Source organism: Conger conger, chromosome 4 (genome assembly GCF_963514075.1).
Source record: "Conger conger chromosome 4, fConCon1.1, whole genome shotgun sequence".
Taxonomy (NCBI): Eukaryota; Metazoa; Chordata; class Actinopteri; order Anguilliformes; family Congridae; genus Conger; species Conger conger.
The window spans coordinates 48,985,968-49,007,548 of record NC_083763.1 but is presented as its reverse complement, the minus strand read 5'-3'; the positions used below and the strand labels follow the sequence as shown (position 1 = coordinate 49,007,548).

The 21,581-nt window shown below is 39.0% G+C and overlaps 1 protein-coding gene across 4 annotated transcripts in view; it reads right to left on the bottom strand.

Moving 5' to 3' along the window:
• Positions 1-369: 369 nt before the first annotated feature.
• Positions 370-21,581, bottom strand: part of LOC133127644 (phenylalanine--tRNA ligase, mitochondrial-like) — a 117,709-nt gene continuing 96,497 nt past the window's right edge. Inside the window, exons 8-9 of one of the 4 annotated variants that reach the window (XM_061240675.1) lie at positions 13,768-13,832; positions 570-680 (exon numbers count right to left, since the gene is read on the bottom strand). In XM_061240675.1, the coding sequence (XP_061096659.1) occupies positions 13,815-13,832 (18 nt within the window). In that variant the 3' untranslated portion in view covers positions 570-680; positions 13,768-13,814. Of the gene's footprint in view, positions 681-13,767; positions 13,833-21,581 lie in introns of all 4 variants that reach the window. The other 3 variants (XM_061240677.1, XM_061240674.1, XM_061240676.1) reach the window with 3 other exon arrangements.

Here is a 21,581-nt window from a genome sequence, read left to right as displayed (position 1 = left end):
ATCACATATCAGCTGAGTTTGAGAAGAAGGAATTCATTTAGCTGGTCAAAATGGAGCCTGTTTACATGGACAGATTGTGAATTTGGCCAGGAAATCAGGAAATACAATCTTTGAAATCAATACCATTCTCAGTCAGGAAACGAGACGAGTCATCATTATCCAAGTGTCTTCAACAGGGCACTGAATTTATACTTGGTTCAGAGGAAGAACTGAACCCAGCCTGGATTCCAAGGAGATCTACCATGAAAGTACTCACCATGACTAGCTCTCACTTTTTGCTTCACAAGTTTGAAAGTAAACTCACATAGAATCCAATGAAAATATTATTGCGCTGGTAAACAAAGAACAACAGTCTTCTTAATCATGGAGCACAGTATATTGAACAAATATTTTATTTCTGTTCACTGAATTCTAGACATATTTATTTTTTCTGTAAAACTGAGGCTTCCCTTTCTATGAAACTGGTGCTGGAGTCCTGCATAGTGGTTTGAGGGACTAAGACGGTCTACTGCCTGGTGGTCTGAGAGACGGAGACCGGGGATCAGAACCTCCCCTGCACACCCAGCTCCTGTTCCGCGGCTGTCTCGATGGCCTGGTGAATGACCCGCACTTCTTCCTGGCTCAGGGTCCTCTCCATGTGGCGGTATGTGAGGCGGTAGCAGTGGCTAACCTTCTCTGTCCTGGACGCGGAGAGGAGAGAGACAAGCGCGAGAATGAACACACAGACCTGTTATGCCTTACCATCTTAATGATGCAAAATTAATGATCTGGTCATTGTTCTAGTATTGCATATTCATTCTTACAAATAGTACCATCCATGACGCTGGGTTTGAGTAAATGGAGTTACTTCTTGCATAGTAATAAAATTCTTGTATCTGACATAAGTAAGTAAAATATTGCTCAATGCATTGAATGTTTGCCAATTAATTTCGCCTTCTATAAATTGAAATCATAAAATGATTGCAGTATAATACAATATCGCTTAAGTTATTGTCGAGAAAATGTAGTCTGAGGATATAGTCCAAGTAGCCTAAGAATTAGATTGGACAAAATTATTAACAATGGACAATTATTAAGGATATAAGGGTACATACTTCAGGTGGAAGGTTTTGGTGAGTTTGAGTTGAAATAGCTGACATGTTATATACACAACATATCAAATGGCAAAAAAAAAAATTATTTCTGATGACACGCTTTACCCAAGGAAGAAATACTACATATAACCTGAGACCACCTGCAAAATCCAAAACATTGTCTTACTGCAGTGTCAAATATAGACATCAATTTGGCAAGCAGGTTTGGGTTCACAAAGTGCTATTACAGCTTGCTTTGTTTTTTAAAAGACAATGCAGTGAAGACATTGTTTAAATCTGACAGGTATAAAATGGAGAAATCAAAGTTCAGCAACTATCTAAAATAGAAAACATAAAATCTGAACTCAGTTGATATTCCCCACTTTTCTTTGAGCATGCATTTTAACTTCCCTTCAAAATCTGACACCTGTAGTATGAGAAAAGGGTTCAATCACAAGAGAACTGAGCTAAAACTGAATATGTGCACCCAAGGGTTATATCTTGCTTGTACAAATTCATTGATTTTCATCCTCAAAGTTCACAAAATGGTGATGAAGCTCCCATGAAATTCTCGATGAAAGAAAGTCTGTTTAACATCAATGAAAATTTTATCATTTGAGGAACAAAACTGCAGGGCGCAGCACATGTTGATAGCTATAAGTGTGTAATGCCAGTCATCTAATGTATGTTTTGTTTGACTAGGGCTGAAAAGATTGACTTTGACTTAACGTCAACAACCCCTGCTAAACTGCTTACACAGATTGGTCATAATTTTTTAATGTTGGTGAGCAAACTATTTGCAGAAAGAATATGTAGAGGCAGTGGCCAGAAAGGAGTGAACCCAGACACAGATTGATAGCATGAATACTGAGATCTAGATCCTTGTTATTTGATGATATTCCACGAACAACACATAATACTAGCTGTTTATTTTATTACACTTATTAAGAAAGCAAATGTAAACTGATGGGTCAATGCTGTTTGAGAGCCAGTCACTCTGTAACCAAATAATCTACCATAATTTGACAATTTTGGCTCACAGTCAGGAAACAATAGTCCTTCTCAGGGAAATCTAAACAATCCAAAAGATTCCACTGCATCTGCCTAGAGGAACATTATATAAGGGGTCTTTGTAAGACAAAATGGTTCAACCTGGGAGCTTTCATACTTTTTGCATCTAGCATAGCGTATTCCATAAAGGACAAAAGGGTTCCCCTAGATATACCACAGAACCCCTTGTTTAATAAGAAACTGACTGAATTCCACAGTTCCAATATATGTTGGAGTGAAATATGAAAATAGCTTGTTCCTGCCCTTTTCTCCCATTTGGTAAACAAATGGATACAACCATTCCCGGAATGAGAAGAGGTTTTCAGGTGTCATACTGAGAGAAATTGAATTTGGGCTTTAGATTTAATCAGAAGTCTCAGGCCTTAAATCTGACCTGCTTTTCTCTATTGTCCACTTTTATCTTTCATAGCCAAGAAAATAAATTACATTTTTTTTCTTTTGACAAGACGTACATGTTAATAGTTTGACCGGTGGGGAGTGGCACAGCAAGTCACAGCTCACGGCTAAATACCAAATGACAATCAAAGAATTCAGAACTGAATGACATCAAATTCTCACATTAATAAATACATTGAGGCTGGGCTGTGTGAGTTGCTAACAACCTCATGTGCAGATGAGTCACAGGTCACAAAACGGTTCTCAACATGCAATGAAACCAAATATGCACAGGGCTCGACCATAGCCACCAGTCTGCTGGCCCAGCAGTGTCTTCTGACCCCTCTGGGCCAGTCAATTAAGATATGTGATGCCCCACTCAAGCCAGGGCATTTCAAGTATTCAGAATTGGAAAAAAAAAAGCAATTGTTTTCCAATGCTTTATAAGTGGTATTTTGAGAAATCCACTCTTGATTCTAAATCACTTCTACACATTATCATTGAACAGCAAGCACTAAAATCACAGATTTTCATACAAGTTATAGCACCATGTTCACATTCATTTCCCGCCATTCTACAGCTGTGGTAATTGTTAACATGTCTAATACACAGCTGAAATGTGTTAACATTAGCTAGATATGAAGAAATGGAGACAGAATGGAGACAGAAAGATAACACATTTTTTTTTCTCCCCACTACAATTTACAATTGATTTAGTACAGTAGGTATGGGTAAGAAAATGCAAAAAAAAAAAATATATGGGTATATGCGTGCTGTACACAGATGTTTTAACTTCGCTTGAATAATATTTTAACTAGTGTTATGTTCCCAGCTCATTTTATTCAACTAGGACTGATTCAACTGAATTGACGGGGAAGTAGGGCTCATGTGAATGTGTGTGATGGACGTGCATGGTTCAAAAAGGAACAAACCCCCTCATATGTGGAAAAATACTGGCACCCGTGGTCACTCTCTACATACAGTTGGGCGATACCATCAGTTCCATTACATTACATTTACATTACAGGCATTTAGCAGACGCTCTTATTCAGAGCGATGTACTATGAAGTGTAAATCAAACTCAGGGACAAGTGCATTGAGGACCCTAGAGGAAAGTACAGTTCCGAGTCCTAGCATGATCACATAGATATCTGAGCCCATGAAGAACACCTCAATTTACCAACTATTCAGTTCCAGCGAGGATGGCGTGTTCCCCACATTCCGCTTCGGCGACCAGCTCCATGGTCCCTCTCCCTTTTTAGTTCAGGCTTTACAAATTCAGTTTTAAGAATGGATTAAATTTATCGAGGTCTTTGTCTAGCAAGGCACTCTACAACATTGGACAATATAACAAAATTGTGGGGAAAAGAGGTAAAAGGCAATAATGAATGATGGAAAAAGTAGAATTTGTGTTACCTTGTACAATGAAGCCCAGATGTTTCATTCAGGAGTTTTACACATTCCCAGTCAGAAATAAACGTGATGCCTGACACATTTAGGTCACACTCGATGGCCACTGGGACACATTTCACAGCATGCCGACAGCCAAACTGACTAATTGGATAAGGTAATTTCCTTTAGAGCAGAGATTTCTCTCACTCAATACTTCCATATGTGCACTTCCTCTATTCCATTGCAGGATGACAATTAGCAGGAAAAGTGGTAAATGGTAAGTAAATAAGAGTGAACAGAATAATAATACTGCACAAAATGGTAACAGAACTTCCCCACACCTACGTATATCATTCTAAACCAAATGTATTCAGAGTGAACATTTCCCTACAGATTTCACTTTAATCTGGAGATCCAGAAATCCTCATTATCTATCAATCACTCAAAGCCAATGAATGGCACTTTGGAAATAAAGTAATTTTTCAACCAATGCTCATTGCTAATAGGGAAGCCTTTCTGTACTCCAAAAGTGTGTAGCAGAATGTATAGGGGACACTGAAGTCATCAAGTGAGCACAAGTAGAGGGCAGTAATCCAAACACATCAAATCACACTGTTTCCATGTTCTATTATTCTTACATTTTCACCACAGAACCTGCTGCAGTTATTTAAGCCAAAGATCCTGTCATTTGAAAACCGCCAAGAGCCCCATTGTAATTATGCAAAATTGATATTACAAATCTATGTTTCTACACAACAGGAGCATTGCTTGTGTGTTGTGAGATAAAATACCCGCAGAAACAAGGTTAACTTGCCAAACAAAGCAAAGGCACAAATAAACTGGAGTTTGTGGCTGTTCAACATCTTTTAAAAAGCTGGCACCCGATGTGTTCTTCAATCATTTTCTTCAATTTGTATAATTTATCCACATTCAATAAACTCAGTTGAATTACCATGACAATTTTCAAGATTCTAAATCAAGTGGAAGCTGAAATGACCCAAAGCCTAAAAAACCAAAATGAAGGTCTCAGAATACTTTCCAGTTAAGTTTGTACAATTAAATCAGATAATTCTTGATTTTACAATAATTATCTTAAGTCTTTACAGCACATTTATGATAAATTGAAAATATTCTCCACAGTGATGCAGTGTACTGGACCTTAGAAACTAACTTTCACCTCTCGTTCACACTTCAACTCCTGGAAGCCCAGGATAGATGGTCTAAGCTCTTGAAAAGAAAACAGTAGAAGCTTCCACCTCACTTTTCAAAGACATGCATGACCCCTCTTGTCCTCTACACAACTTTGTCCCCCAACCGCGTAAATCACAATATACTGTGAGCCTAAATGCGCTTTTGGGCCTGTAAGGTGCATTTTGATCTGACATGTTTTAGATATAGCTTTTATTCATGTCTGTTGTACTTCTTAATTTTGACTGTTGCTGGACCTTGTATGGTCTTTTTAAAGAACTTGTGAAGTTGACTGTTGCTTTGCACATGATGTGTTCTCGTAAATTTATGCTAATTGCAAAATCAAGTCACAGTTGCAATGTGAGAAACAGTAGTGAGGATCAGACCTTTGTCTCAGAACTCAACTCTCAGTCCCAGCACCACTGAACCCATAATTAAGGGGGGCTGCTGACTGCTTTTTGCTGCACGCATCTGCTTCAAGGCGCTAGTGTTGGCATTCCAGGCTGCTAAGGAGACTGTCACACTGTACATCCACACATCAATTGCTCCCTTCACCCTAGCAAGACCACTCCGGTCAGTCAATTCTGGTTGCCTTGTGGTCCCCTCATTACGAGCACTAGGTGGTGGAGTTGCACATTCACGCCTGTTTTCTGGTTCTGGTTCCTCAGTGGCAGAATTACCTGCTGAACAGCAGAATCCATCCCCATATTTCCATGCAGACCTAAAACACACATTTTCAGACTGTACCTTAGTCCTCCCACCTGAATTCCCACCGCCCCAAAATATCCCTATACCCTATATTTAAAAAAACGCTCTACATGCTTGTTTTGCTATTTATGGATTTGATGGTTTTCTGGAATTTATGCACTTGTTAGTCGCTTTGGATTAAAAGCGGTATTGGCATCCTGTCCTTGCACATGTCCGCAATGGACATGCAGTGGACCGGACCCCTCCCTACAAGCCTACAGTCCTGAAAGCCGCTTCAGATTAAATGAATCAATGCATACAGTGGGCAGCATCATACCACATTCTTCCATGAACACCACATTCCTTATAACACACATTTCTGCTCATGCCTCCGCAACAGCCGTGGCCGGAGGCTATGATTTTGGGTTGCCCTTCCGTCCGTTGTCCGTCCCTCCGCCCCATTTTTGTGAATGTGATATCTCAGGAATGCCTTGAGGGAATTTCTTCAAATCTGGCAGAAAAGTCCACTTGGCTAGAATTTTGGTGGTCAAAGGTCAAGGTCACTGTGACCTCATGGTCCCTATGGAAATCCCCTTGCTTTCCTTCTTTTTTATTTCAAGGTAGGCGATAGCCTAACCAAGAGATTGTGCGCTTGGTGAATTTTTTTCACGACATCAGTGGCGCAATGGGAAAACAATTTTCATGGGCGCATGCAGAAAGTTCCAGTAATGGGTCAGTATGGGTGTGTGAAAGATGTCCAGGGCCTAAACACACTGTAACTGATGCAAATTGGTTTTAATAGGCTGAAAGCGGCTGCTCCTACCGTCCACAAGACTCACATCCCTTCCTCCTAATTACTTTCTGACCCAAAAAATACAAAAAGCCTTGATTGCTCAGCTCCCATGGGATGGTCCAATTCAACTAAAATTAAGTCAGCACCTCTGTCAAACTCCTTTCAACGCCTGAATAAGAGTCGACACGTCAGTAGAAAGGAATGAAACCTGATTTGCCTCAAGAATGGTCCTCCATAATGTTTGAGGGTGTCAATGCTGGGTAACATGATAATGCGTTAATGCCATCTGTAGATTCTGGGTCTCTTCTTCATTTCACTTCATCAAGAATAGTATAGTCATATGAATTCTATACTAAAGTGCCTTGCACTGTATTTTGCCATCCAACACCCTTAGCTACAGTTTTACAAAACATCAATAGGAAGCCCTCTCAGATCAAGTGTTATTCAGTACCCTGAGGTAATTGGTCGCTGGTTGCAAGCAGACCATTGATCCCAGACTTTCATTAAGAGGAGCGGTAACAGATGCATCAGGGGTTCCATTGCTGAGGTGGAATAGGGTGAGGGGGGTAACAGAATATCTGGGCTTAATATATAATCTTGAATACAACTGTTTTGAGAGACATACTGTAGACCTTTTAAATCGAGGATATGAAACTTAACACCTCTGGTGGATCACAGCAGTCCGAGAGAGGAAGCAGGCCAGACAGGGAATTCACTGTCAGCCATGTGTAACAACATTAATCAAAGCTTAAAATATCCCAGAACAGCTCAAATGTGAAAAAGATATCTATCGCTATGATGCTTCCTGGTTTCGGAAAATCGATTTTGAGCTTTCAATGCTTCCCTATTCATGCTTACAGAAAAACCCAGTGAGGCAATAATACACAACAGTATATGTTTTAATTTTAGTAATCCTCACATTAACCAGAATCCCTGCAAATGGAGATTTCACAGCTCTATGGACTGATAGATTTGATGAAGGTGCATTCCATCACTACTAACAAACTATTTATATTTTACTCACAGATAGATGTGGTCTCTCAACAATGACTTAAAGTCAAAGAAACACGATTAAAAGTTTTGGCACATTTACAAATATTTGATAAAAAGTAAAACTTGGAATTATCACTGCTTCATTTAATCAACCGGTGTGTGTAGCTTATCCCCAAGTATTTCCATTGACCACTATGCTGCACTGCACTCATCAGCAGTTGACCACAACAGTTACACAGAAGTCAGTCAATGCATCTGTCTGAAGAAGAGTCCTACTGCAGGCCAATAATAAGGTCTTCACCTTATAAGTTTATCTGGGACGCTGTTTTCCCTAAATGAAGAACATGCCTGCTGCTCCTATAACAGTATGTAAATGCAGTTAGGCTCTCAGGCATTGTAAGTCACTCTGGATAAGAGGCATGTAAAAGTTTAATATAATGCAATACATGCAGCTGGATTGATACTGGATTGATATTGACCCTTGAGAGAAATTGCTGGTAACCAATAGGCTTTCAAACTGACTATTGTGTCCATCACAACATCTAGCTAGATTATTATTTTATTTTTTAAACAACTAAATGATGATAGCAACTGAAAATTATTTGTTGACTGTACAGTATATGAAGATAATGACCTAACATATGAACTAACAACTTTCACAAAACCACAGCTCATAGCACAAGTTATAGCTTAAAGGAGTAAAATGGATGTGGCAGCATCCCAGCATGCTCTTGGCCATGCAAACTGGAGGACAGGGCCTTGTTCTACACGCATCGATTAAAGGCGTCACCTGCAATCACAATCACAACGGCGTCATCTGATGCATGGACGGAAAGCATATGGAACAGAACGGTACATAAAAGCGCGTGTTGCTCTTACATAAGAACGTGTTGCGGTGACAGCCCTCTTTAATGGTCAATCCTTAATTAATCCTTTCTTTCACCGTGTAGCAATACAAATTCGATGGCCGGTGTGCACAAATGCAGTTGCCAATTCAGATCAAAGGGAAGCAGAGAAGAAAGGCACATTTTTCCTAATCAAAGACCTTGCTTCTTCTCCTCCGATGGTGCAGTGGAGAGAAGGCAAAGAAATCAATTTGTATTCCATTAAGAGCTCCTTGTTGCCTGTTCTCACTTACAGCAGACACCCCTTTTTCCTTATTAATACACCTACTCATTTATTTCCCAATTGTAATTAAGACACAGAGGCGTCTAAGTTTTAAGAATTGGCATGCAACAGAAACCCAAGAACTATAATGATGCAACTGCAATAAAACCTGATGATCTGGCCTGTCACAAGTTCACACTGAGACGAGGGAAGCAAATGATTGAGGTTGTGTTTTTGTCTTGAATAAAAATTTCCACTGAAGACAGAGCAGCTGACAGAAGATAAGTGCTGCTTCCCTTCGTGTCAGAAGCTATCACTAAAGTATTTATCGATCCACTTTTTTAACTAGATGTGGAAAGCCTAAATGTTTCTGTAAAACATATCAGTAAACCCTATATCAGTTTAGAAGGCCAGACAAGAGTCTGCATCCTCTGTGTTCCTGTGTCATTTATAGATCTACTTCATTGATACTCAAATTTGGCAATCGAGGAGTACCTCCTTATGTTATTACCATAGAACAGGGCTGCAGTCCTGAAGGGCGTGTGTGCTAGTTTTTGTTTTACCCAGCTGTTCTGACTTAATTTTATAAGCACCGGTAACAATATACACTTAATGTGGACCCACTGTAAAACATGCCCACCCAATGTGCAGTTTATAGATATAACTGTTGGTTTTATTGGGCTTGGAATTGAATTGACTTGAAACCTGTAAACATGCCCTCATTGTGCACCCCAGCAATATCTATTACATACTGTATATCAGAAATTGATAGCACAAAATACGATGGCAACAATTTATTGCATATTATCAACCTTAAAACATACTGCACCTGACATTTTGTATGTAAATAAACCTTGTCTATTTGCTGCATGATAGAATCTAATGATAAAAACCAAGTCTAATATCAGGTTCCCTAATCAATACTTTTTGGAACAAAGACATCTGCACTCCTCTTTTTACTAAGTGCTCTGAAATAATTGGCCTGCCACTTTCCACACATCTGTCATCAGGGAACCGTGTCCAAGGTAAACCTCTTTTTGAGATAATCCCTTTGTTAGTCTTTTTGAACAGATTAAATGGAGTCTACATTAATTAATCAGGACTCTGTGACAGCAGCCATGATCAATTGTGCTTCTGAAGACTGCAGAAGATAGCAGCTGGCACAGAAACTAATTTTAACCTCTTAAAGTCAGCTGAGGAGGATGTGTCAGCAGACATTAGCAAGAAACAGTGGCCAGCACCACCACAGCAAGGGACTCACAGAGCCTGATTGAGTCTTATCAAAGTGTAATACTAATACTACAACCACTACTACTACTACTACTACTACTACTACTATTACTACTACTACTACTACTACTACTACTACTACTAATAATAATAATAATCCAATGTGCTTTTGACATTATAACCTAACTTTGGTGAAAACTGAATCAATTTTAAAATATAGTTTTAGAGATTTCAGATTTCAATATTATAATCACTCGTAACTCATAACAATGTTACCTTTCATTCTGGGGTGAACATGATAGAGATAGAGCTGGTGAAGACCTATAAAGCAATATAAGAACCATTTCATGATGGTATTCTTACCATCATGAAACCATTTCATTTCAGATAAGAAAATCTCCTTGACCTATTTAACACCTGCATCTATTGCCAGGCATGACGATATCATCATATGATCCTTCTCACAGTCCCAACTGCCAGTTTGAAATTTGTCCCTCTGGCCACCATTACGGAATAACCAGGACTAGAGAGAACACATTCCCTTGTCTCTACTGCAGTGCATCTTCTGTATTCACATCCTCAGATACTATTTTAAACTTATTTTTCTGAAGCAATCCTCTGATCTTCTGTTCTGAAAGTTAAAATCTAACACAATAAAACATCAATGTGGATTGTGATTATAATGCATTTTACAGATGTATTGCCATGAATTAGGTATCGCTATTTATGTTTTACATTAAATTAGTTATTTAGCTGACACAAGTGACTTACCATTGATTAGACTAAGAAGGGGCCAATCCCCCTGGAGCAATGTGAGGTTAATATATATATAATTTATTTATTTATTATTATTACAAAATTTTTCACAATAGGAGTCTAGGGCAACACTTATACCTACTGGTAGCTATTTATGAAATCTTGCACAATGGTAGAGGGTGATACCAAAAGGCCAATGTTTTACATTGATTGGCCAAAGGGGGGTGATACAGCAATCAAATGAAATTGCTAACTTTGAACAGGCATATCTCTTGCCACGTTTCACCGAGACAAGTCTCATCAGCTTTGACTTCTTCCATGTTAAGGGACCTTTAGAGTGTTTGTGATATAGCTTTGCATTTTCCTTTGGCTTTGATGTTACATCCCCTCAGGAAGAGCTTTATAGATCACAAATAGCAATAACAGTAATGAGAGCGGAGTTTGCATTCTGACCATTCTGATACATGAGTGTCTTTAGGGATTATCAACAGACAAACTATTCGAGAACCCAGTCCTTTATCTGCTAAAAACAAACACTCCCCTAGATTCAGTCATTGCACAAAGCCACTTTTTCCATTTGCATTTAAATTAAACAATGGTGTTTAAGACTGAAAATCCAAAAACAGTAAAAGGTGTGGCTTGAAAGTTGTGGCCAGGCTGGAGGTGGGCGCTTTTTAGAGCAAGTTTGTACAACCAATTATGGCAGTTACTGCAGAAGGAAAAACTATATTAATAAACAAACTTTTGCTTTGTTTGCAATTTGGACTTTGTGTAGGACCATTTTTTCCAACTGGATACTGGTGACTTACATTTGATTCATTATAAAGCAAAATGGACTTTATCACAGCATTCAAAAAGGTACATTTACTGGACTTGCCTGTCTTTGTATCTGGGCTCCCCTAAAGTGGCAATGCAGTAGAGTGGAGTCTCAACCTGGCTGAAGCCTCTATCCACTGCCTCTAGGTGAGTGCTTTCCATGGTCTTGATTCCCTGGTCTGTGCTGTGCTCTCGAGAAAGAACACATTTAAGGACCATTATGGCAGCGATCACATCAGCTTTAGTTGCAGTCTCAGCTACCCTGGTCAGTTCCTTACTACCCTGACGCTAAAACCTCGACTTGTCTTCTCCATTAGAGTCCACTGATTCGGTGTCAGCGTAGCTGGTAGGTTGTGGTCAGCTACGTAGACACTGAGAGGCCGCTTTTGCTCCAGAAGGCTCTGCATCATGCATTGAGTGCTGTTCCATCTAACTAGCATATCTTGCTGTAGGCGCTTGGCTGGCATTTTCATATCAATCTGGATATCTTCCAGTGTGTCTGTGATGCTGCGGTGAGAAAGCAGACCCTCGTGCACAACCAGCTGAAGCACGTGCGCGATGCAGCCCACGCTTGGTACCCCCATATCATCCATTGCTTTTTTTCATCACATTTGTCCCCATGACATCGACCCGTTGCTTGTCTGTTTACCAAGTGTTCAGCATCTCCTCGATCGCCTGTTTTACATGCTCTGCTGTCTGAAGCCCGCGAAACAGATGAGCATGCAATACCACATGCTTTGAATCGATTCAGTGTGCAGGAAGGCTAAGCAATGACATTGGGCAAACATCAGATCTCTGTGGTAAAAGTGTCTTTCACCCTTTTCTCTGTAAACTCTAGAGATGCTCAAACCACCCAGCGTAGGGCCAATAATCATTCCACAGTTGTTTGGTCTGAACAAAACTTGACCATGTCTGCATACTCTTATGCAATGAGTTTCTGCCACGATTGGCTGATTTGATATTTGCATTAACAAGCTGGAATATCTAATAATGTTGTCACTGAGAGCATTTAATCATATTTTTAGTTGTTATGAACACCTTAAGAAAGCTTAACAGATCATTGTAAATTGCCTGAAAGAATGTATTTTTAGTAAAGGCTGCACACATCCAATTCTCTATTTATTGCCTCACTTCATTAAAAATGATGACTGAGTTTCACAGCATTTTCTAGCTTCATTAAAACTGCATCTATAAATAACTGGAACAGAAAACATTAAAGAATCTCCAACACAATGATAACTAAACCAGTTAAATGGGGTGGCAAATTCTGTGCAGAAAATATGCTGTTAGGTTAATATTTCCTAACTTTTAAATAAACGTAATTCATATTTTGTTAATTCATATATTTTGTGTGAGTTTGAACTGTTCGTACAGTGTTGCTGATTGTACATTAAACCTGTGTACCACTGAAAAACACCAATCTACCAGGATCTGCAGATATGACACTACATTATAAATCCAACTAGCAGGATGTGGACTGGATGGTGGAGCCGGGGGAACAAGTTTACCCCAGGCTTGCTATCAGCAACTGATGAGCTCCAACGACAGAGTGATTTTGTGCGATTATATAACCGATTTCTTCAGCTGGGTGATAAAGTTCACAGAGACCAAGAGAAAAACAAAGAAGCCCGTTTGACTCTTGAAACACCCCCAAGGTACCCAACGGCTAGGAACATTACCATTAAAAACCAATTACTACCAAAGAATGTACTCAGAAACAACCACTTTCTTGTTTCTAGCCATTCCGTATTTTGTGTATTTACATTTCGTGTGGAGAATAAAACCCTTTGGAAATATGGCTGGAATTGTCTTCGACAACTCAATATTCTTGTTTCGTAACAGAGTACCCAAGAGGACTTTAAACTTCACAAACCAACAGTGGGGTGTACAAAGTCAAGATAAAAGGTCGCTGGTAGATCACATGCTCACTTGCAAAAAGAAAACATTGAGCAAGCATTAGATGCCTGCAGTTTCTGAAACTTTTATTTCAGTACCCAGAGGGCCGTTGGCCAGCATAAATAAAGGACAGAGGAACTGCATGTTGAAAGAGCACAACCTGCTGGGGATTTTCTGGAGTTTTCCTTTATGAAAGGGTGCTCTCAAATGTGCCTTTTAAACTGTGGCTCAGAATGCAGGGGTGCTGAATTATTTGGTTCCCAATGGAGTGGCTAGCTGCTCAGCATCCAGGCCCAGCTTGCTGGAGATGGTAGTGAAATGGTGAAGTTATTGATGGTTCAGGATAAATTCACGCCGTTCGGAAAAGGGCATCGGTACGACAACACTTACAGTAAATAACAGCATCCTCTCGCCATTGTCATCATTGTGGGCTCTTGTCAGGCGCCTTGGGACGGCTGTGAAATACGGGATAAGATATTATTCACACGCCATAGAGCCTGCTTCAACACTGCAAGTGTGTGTGTGTGTCTGTGTTTTTGTGTATTTGCACGTGAGTGTGCATGTACACAGAGGGGCCCTACAGGACATAATTCGACCCCACACACCAGCTTGACCGCTCCGCTGCCACAGGAGAACACTTGCACATCCTGCCAGCTATGTGAATGGCTCTCTTTGGCCCTACTGCAGAGCTTCTCAATCCAAGCTCCCCATCCATATAAGAACTGTCCAGTCACTACCCATGTTCTGCCGTAGTCTGAAAACTCATCTCTTCACACTGTACCTTGACTTCTATGCGGGAGTACCCTGATCTATTGCCACTTGTTTCACCTGTTTGAATGTTTTATCCCCTTGTTGTACTTTCTAGAACTGCTGCGGTTGTATTTGTATGTATATTTATCTTGGTACTGTAGATACTGTCCTAATTCCCATGTGTACTGGAAATAATGTGCATGGCAGTACAACTGATTCTTTGTGAATTGTAGCTTATCCGACCAGTACTGCAGTTTGTTCTAATGACCTTGATATGCACTTTTTTGTATATTGCATTGGATAAACCTGTCTACTAAATAAAATGTCATATAATATCATAGCTGGCCATTGGGCAAGGTGAGAAAATTCCACAAGGGCTGCCTGCCTATGGGCTGGCAGTGATACTCTGTTAGGGGTGTAAGCCAAAACTGAACATCGGTATTGGGCCATTATTGACCTAAAATGCTTCGTAGATCGGGTATCGGAAACAGTGAATGTTATTATCCGGTTACACTCTGTAAATGCATGTGACATTGACTGGCAGCATGGAGGCTTGTGTGTGCTACCTGCAAGTGTTTGACAGTATGATTGTGAATATCTACTGTATTTTCTATTCTGTATTTACCAGAATTATTTTTCAACTACTAATATTCACAGAGTTAAGCCTTTATTAGCAGAACGCTGCCAGAACATTTGATCCCACAGTGCACCCGCTAATTACAGAATGTTGTCGCAGTGCTACTTGTAGTGAGGCTCAAATCAGCTGCCTTCACTCTGCATTACCTTGTAATTAAAGGCAACTGAAAAATTGCAGAAAATAATCCTTTACTGGTCTTACAGGTTTAAAAATCTGAGTTGAATGAAAAAGATCTACTCACATTTTGTTCTGAATTAAGCCTAAAAGTTAATGTTAAAGAAAATCATATTGCTTGATGGTAATGATGTCAAGAGAAACAGCCAAGGTTGCATGCTTCTCCTGCTGTCACGCAGATGATTGGCCAAAGACGTGTTCCTAATGATCATCAGCAAGTTGATGATATTTCCAAGGCTGGTGATATTTCACATTCGCTCAGGTTACAATGAACCAATAACACAAGACAGGCACAAGACTCCTTTTGGAGACCTATTTTGGATTTCCTGCAAAGACACAGGGAAGTTTGGAGTTGTGCCAAGCAGAAAAAAGACCCAAAAATCTGATATACAGTATGGTCTTGGTTGTTATTAGGGTATATAGTGCCCCCTCGTTTCTGTGTTAATGCGCCCAAAAGAAATAGTGAAATTGATTATTATTTTGATCCATATTTTTCTACAGTTAAAGTAGGCTTTCGAGGTATACAATAGCTAAGCGGGATTACCTCCTAACATATTCATGTTTGGTCTCATTAAAAAGAGCGTAGAACAATTAATCTTTTGGTAATACAACAATGTTGCTTTTTCAACAATATACAGTCACTTTAATAAGTACATCGACCTCTTAGATTGGCTAGTTCTTGCCATAGAGGAGTATGACCACCCCCCCCCCCCCCCCCCTACCTCCTTTCATACCTCGGCATCACCCAATCAGGGCAAGCATGCTCCTGCTGGGTAGCCTGGATAAGGTATTTAAGAAGTCAGAAGTTGGTGCTGAGTATTCTAGCTTGTTTACCTTGTTCCTATCAGGCTGAAGGTGGAAGAGGGTAATACTCTGGCAAGGTCTGGCTTATCTGCTTCTTAATTAATTACGTTAATCTTAACATTTGATATAGAGTTGGTTAATGTTTTGATTTGTTGGTTGATTCTGCCAGTATACTGTCGACTAACCTATCAAATAATTTGGTGATTTAATTGATAATTGTCATTCTTACAATTATTTAATTATTACTTTAAATCATGTAAAATATATAGTATGTAGGTTAAGTGAGGGGTTCAAGCACGCAATACCACTTGTGTTCAGTAATCAGAGCGCTCAACATCTTAACAAGGGCATTGATTGTTGGAACCACTGAATTCAGATAATAAACATATTTTACTTAATCCTCACTTCCACGACAATACTGTCAATAATATGGAAAATATCATGATAGACTGGCCATAATGACATACTCTACTTCAAAGTCTGTGCAATCAGATAATGGTGCATTTGGAGACCATTAAAGAAGAAAAGAAATACAGCCAGCCATATTATTTACCTGTATTTAGGCCAGTTTATTGTCAAACAGAATTATCTATTTTCTGTAGGCCATGATTTGTTTAAGCTTAGACCAAGCTTGCCTGCCCTAAAATTATTTTACAGGTTTTAAGCCAAGCTGGGTGTTCTTGTGTGTAGGCTAGCCTTTTAATAATTTAAAAAGACAAATAACAAAATTATTGGTCTAGGATTGGTATCAGTCGATACTGAATGTGACTGTAATTGGATTGGATCGGCCCCTACCTACTCTGTATTGTGATCTCTATTTGTAACCCCCACTGCATTTCCCATCTGAATAAGAGAATGAAAAAATAAATAAGGCGAGTGGACTACCTGAACGAAAGAGTAAAGTAAATGAAGGAAAGAAGCAGCTTGAACTTCAGCAGAACTTCTGGGTTCCCCTTTGATGCAGTGTGTTTTATGACATGGAAAGAACCACCTCTATCTTAATTTGCGACTCAAAATGTATCTTCTGTAGTCACTGGGTGCTTTTGCTAGTCAATAACTCTCCATTTCTCTTATTGATATGTACAGGTCATATTCTTTTTGACATGAATTTACAGTTTGTATGTCTTCCTTTCTGAGATGGGTAGGACCTTTTTTTATCAGCTATTGGCTTTATACAAGACCAGTTACTATTTGGCTACCTCTTATTACCACATCTTTCAGGGGAAAACAATCATGTATTGAGACCCTGTTGATATTGGCTTGATTATTGAACTATTTGATTACTAAATGAGAGACTCTTAAAAAATAACACAACATCACAAGTAACCATTCCAATAAATGATTCAGATTAAAATAAGTGTAATTTGACAAACCCTAGACATTCTGATATTCTCTGACCAATCCTGTTTGTTGCAGTTGAGGTAGAGGTAACCTAAAAGCTCTTTGCTGTAAGTAATAACATATGTTCATCATGAGGGCCAAGGTACATCAATGTGCATGTGCATTTCAATGATAGTTTAACTGTTAAATATACTATATATACAGACATTATGATCATATAATACAATACCATAATATGAATATCAAATACAGGCTAATGATTATGTAATTATATTCGGGCTAAGTACACTCTAAATAATGTATTACCTGCCTGTAGTTCATTTTTATTCAGGCTTCTGCTCACAGAGTTATTGATACATATATGACGATTGGCAGAGACCTATTAATCATTTAATCTTACAGGTACAGTACAAGAATGACAAATAAAAGTATTATGTTACTATCAGGAGAATAAAATCGAATGGAAAATAACAACAGAAAATATAAACAAAAAATAAGAAGAAAAACATCTGTGATCCTGCTACCTTACACATATTTAGGTTATTTTCCATTGTAAGAGAAAGAGTATGAGGATGTATACAAAATTTGAGTCTCTTCAGGCGTGTCTCTTAGCAAGTCAAGCAATAATCCCCATAGCACAAGCACAAATGCAATTGGGGGAAAATGGTGGGGGAAAAAATCTACATAGCTCCATCCGTCTGGCGACTGACACTTAAATGCAAAAAGCATGCCTGTCTTGATGGAGCCGTTAACAGGCATGAAGAAAACACACAAATCATGAAAATGACTCTAGATGCCCTCAGGAGAACCGGCCTATTTCATCAACATTCAGATTGGCGAAGATTTAGGGGCTGGTTCAGGTGCTTTAATGGTTATAGCGAAAAGGAGCAGAGTCACTGCTGCTCACTCAATAATTAAGTGTTGATGCAGGTTACGAGGGAACGATTGTGACAGCTTTAATCTATCTCGTGCAGGAGCGCTGGGACACTTGGAGTTTTATGAAATATTCAAAAGGGAACAGGTCCTCGCTGCTTTAGAATTTCTCATTGTGACGGCTCTTTCTGTGCAGCTCATCTGTTTGCCGTTTGATGTTAGTGAGGCAGCTATCACGGTACACAGTTTCACCCTGGGAAGCGCCGATAGGTTCTGAAAGGCCATGAAAGAGCATTCCATTTTAAATGTGTCCGTCTAAGCTTGCAACACACTACCTCCACAGCCTTCAATTACTTGTGTGCTGGCTTACTGTTCTGGAAGATTACTAACGGCAGTCGAAAGTCGAAAGCGTAACACTGACATTTATACTCATAAAATCCCAGGAGAAATTACTGGAAACCTTTCTCCAAAATTGCATTAAACATCTTGGTTGGTCAGGGATGCACAGTATATGATGGCTTTTAATATTAATAGAAAAACTGTAAACAAATAAAATCCGAATATGCATTATGAATCTATTACTATTACAGTAGATCCACTGGAGATCCAAAAAATCTGGTCAACTGAACAGGGTATGCAATCGGAAGTATAATGTTAATACAAAATGACGACTGCAAAACGAGTAACATGAGTGAAAATGTATATTATTACAAAAGTGACATTATATAAAAATTAGACAAGGGAGTGAGCATAATGTTGCTAAAGAGTAGTAGCTGGCAAATCATTTTCAATTCAGCTGGGATCGTGTCCCAATGATGGCTACGGTCAATGCAAGTGTCGACTTCGCTTACCATTGGTGCTCATCTACAAGAGTGCAAAACCTCATCACTGCCAATGTCACTATATGCATTTGTTTCTGATTAGGCTATTTCACAAGTCTACATGTTTAGCTTATTGTTGGTTGTTTGATTGCACTTTATACAACAGTTATTGTTTGGTCAAATGCCATTGAGGTTATTGATTTATTATCAAAATAAACTGTGAACCGAAATAAATATTTCATTTCCAAACATCACTTTTAGAATTTCAGTGTCCCGAACAACCATGATTCCTGAAGTGTTTGGTTCTACCTGTCAGCTCGATCAACAGCTGAAAGCTTACTAATGACATTGCATATACTGAGCAAATAAAATTGAATATACTGAATATACAGTACACACTAAATAGTAAATTAGGGGAATTGGATTTTGTGGAGGCTTTGAAAACTTTGATTTCTTCTTCCTTAAGTAAGCTGATGAGTAATTTTATTAGAGGATCGACTATTAAAACAGAATTTCAGTAAGTTGTTAGTCTGCATGGTATTCATTGTTTTAATTGAAATCTCATGTGCTGTAATACAGAGCCAACAACAACAAGATTTTTGTCACTGTCCCAGTACTTCTGCATTTAACTGTATATGGGAATGCACAGCCATTTTGAACGTTCACTTTTGAAAAGAACACGTTGTGGAAATGAAGACATATACGAAGCATTTAATAGCTTATGTTAGGCACTGGTTTCTCTGAGTAAAGGTCTGAAGAACTGTTGAAATGGTGACTGTCGCCCCATGTTCAGATCGGCAAACACTCAACCTAATGATCCATTATGCCCAAGAGCGGCAGGTTTTGCAGATGTGCTAACATTAGCGAGGCGAGCCTCTCGATAACTTTTGCTCATGAACGTTACTTTATTTAATTATTTATACCTTTCAATTTTATGGGTGCACATCTCACAGAGATATTTCCTGTTAATTGCCCGTTAAACATTCCACTTGACCTTTTTCAGCAGATGAGATTTCTGGATGATGTTTTTCAAAAGGAGAACGCGCTTCTGTGTCATCCACAGCTGCTTCTCCTCCCCCTTTGATTGCTCCCAGACCATTGCAGGGGCCCATTTACGAGCGACAAAGCATCTTGTCGATCATAAACTGCGCATTCAAATGTTCATTAACTTCTCTTCAAATGAACGGTAGTGCAAGAGAGGTGAGAACACCATTCCGGCTCCACTCTGTCTGTGTTGACAGAACATCCACTTTCTGTGAGGACGGGGTGTTATGGTACCTGAGGCGTAACTTCATCAGTAATCACCAGCATACATTTTTAATAATGCGATGCCACTCTTCCGGATCAATGGTAGCCTGTGATCAGCACAGATTTATTGTTATTTGCTTCGACATGGCGGACTGTTTATTTATAGTTATTGGGGTTTTCACAGTATGAGGTAGGGCAGGAAATATTTTTTCCAATGATATTGGCATGTAAAGATAAAAAGATAATAAAAAGCTTTTTGAAGCATGTTTTGCTGTTCCACAGCAGGCCAAATGAGTCCACAATTGTAAGAGTAGGAGCGTACTCATTCTGTTATACTGTTTTCTATGACTAATCCATGGGTACAGAAGTGTGATTTGTGTGTGTTCACTTGTAGACAGGTTCATGTTGGCATCAAATGTGTATTGCGTTCAGATATACCCGGTAGTAGTAATCTGCCATATTAGATCATTCTTCTAACATACAGTATAATGTTACAAGCATAAAACATAAATTAATTGAGCCCAAAGTCTTGCTATTGAATGGAATATGTGAAAGTTGTGAAAAAAATGTACAGTGACTCCATGAGTTTCAGGGGACAGTGGTGAGCATATTCCAAATGTTTGTTCATTTACTGATGATATATTGTTTCCCTCAGTTTCGCTCTAAATAATGTGGCAATGGGATGTACACTTATTCTGGCATAATTCTGTTGGTATTATACCATTCAGATATGCTTCTTGTAATGCTGATCACTCAACCATATACTGTAAATGAATGCTGTTAAATATAAGTAATTGTGGCTCTTTGTCTCTGTGGCAAACAGATTAATTACTTTCAATATGTTCTCTCAATGTGCCCGCTTGTGCCATTTGCTTATTTAAAAGCCTTGAAATGCTAACAGCCACAAACAAGTACTGTATGTGCACTAATGAGATATGAATCATTGATGGATGGAACGTCCCTTATCTGCACATGCTCATTACCGGCTTTTGTAGAAATACAAGATGGAGTTGGACTTTTATAAATGGGGGAGTGAGTATTGTTATATAGAACGAGGATCGAAAGTGTAGATACAAATCTACATTAACTGTACTGTGTTTTGGGCCTTTATGCTGGAAAACGATGCATGATGCGATAATCATTAAATCAAAGGTGATAAACCAAGGGGGTCCATTTTTCCAATTAACTGCTTCATTGTCTCAAGCATCCTTGTATTTGCTTCAAGCAATTCTCACACCTGATATGACTAGATTATTACAAGAATATTTGTTTTTCTCTGGGAAATGATATTCCACTCAGTGACAAGTGCTGCATGCAGCTGAAAAATAAACTAAGGACCCCGACAGTGTACAAAACAATTTAGAATGTTCTAGGGCACTGCGTTTGGTTCAGATCAGGTGAACACTGTGGCAAGCCCATTTGGTACATTTTGTTCCAGGAAAGTGAAAAGGAAGTAAATACTTCATAAAAAGACAAGTTGTAGGGTCATCTCACTGGCAAACAGGAAATGTTTTATCCTGTTGGTGATACTATATTGTAAATCACACTGGATTATG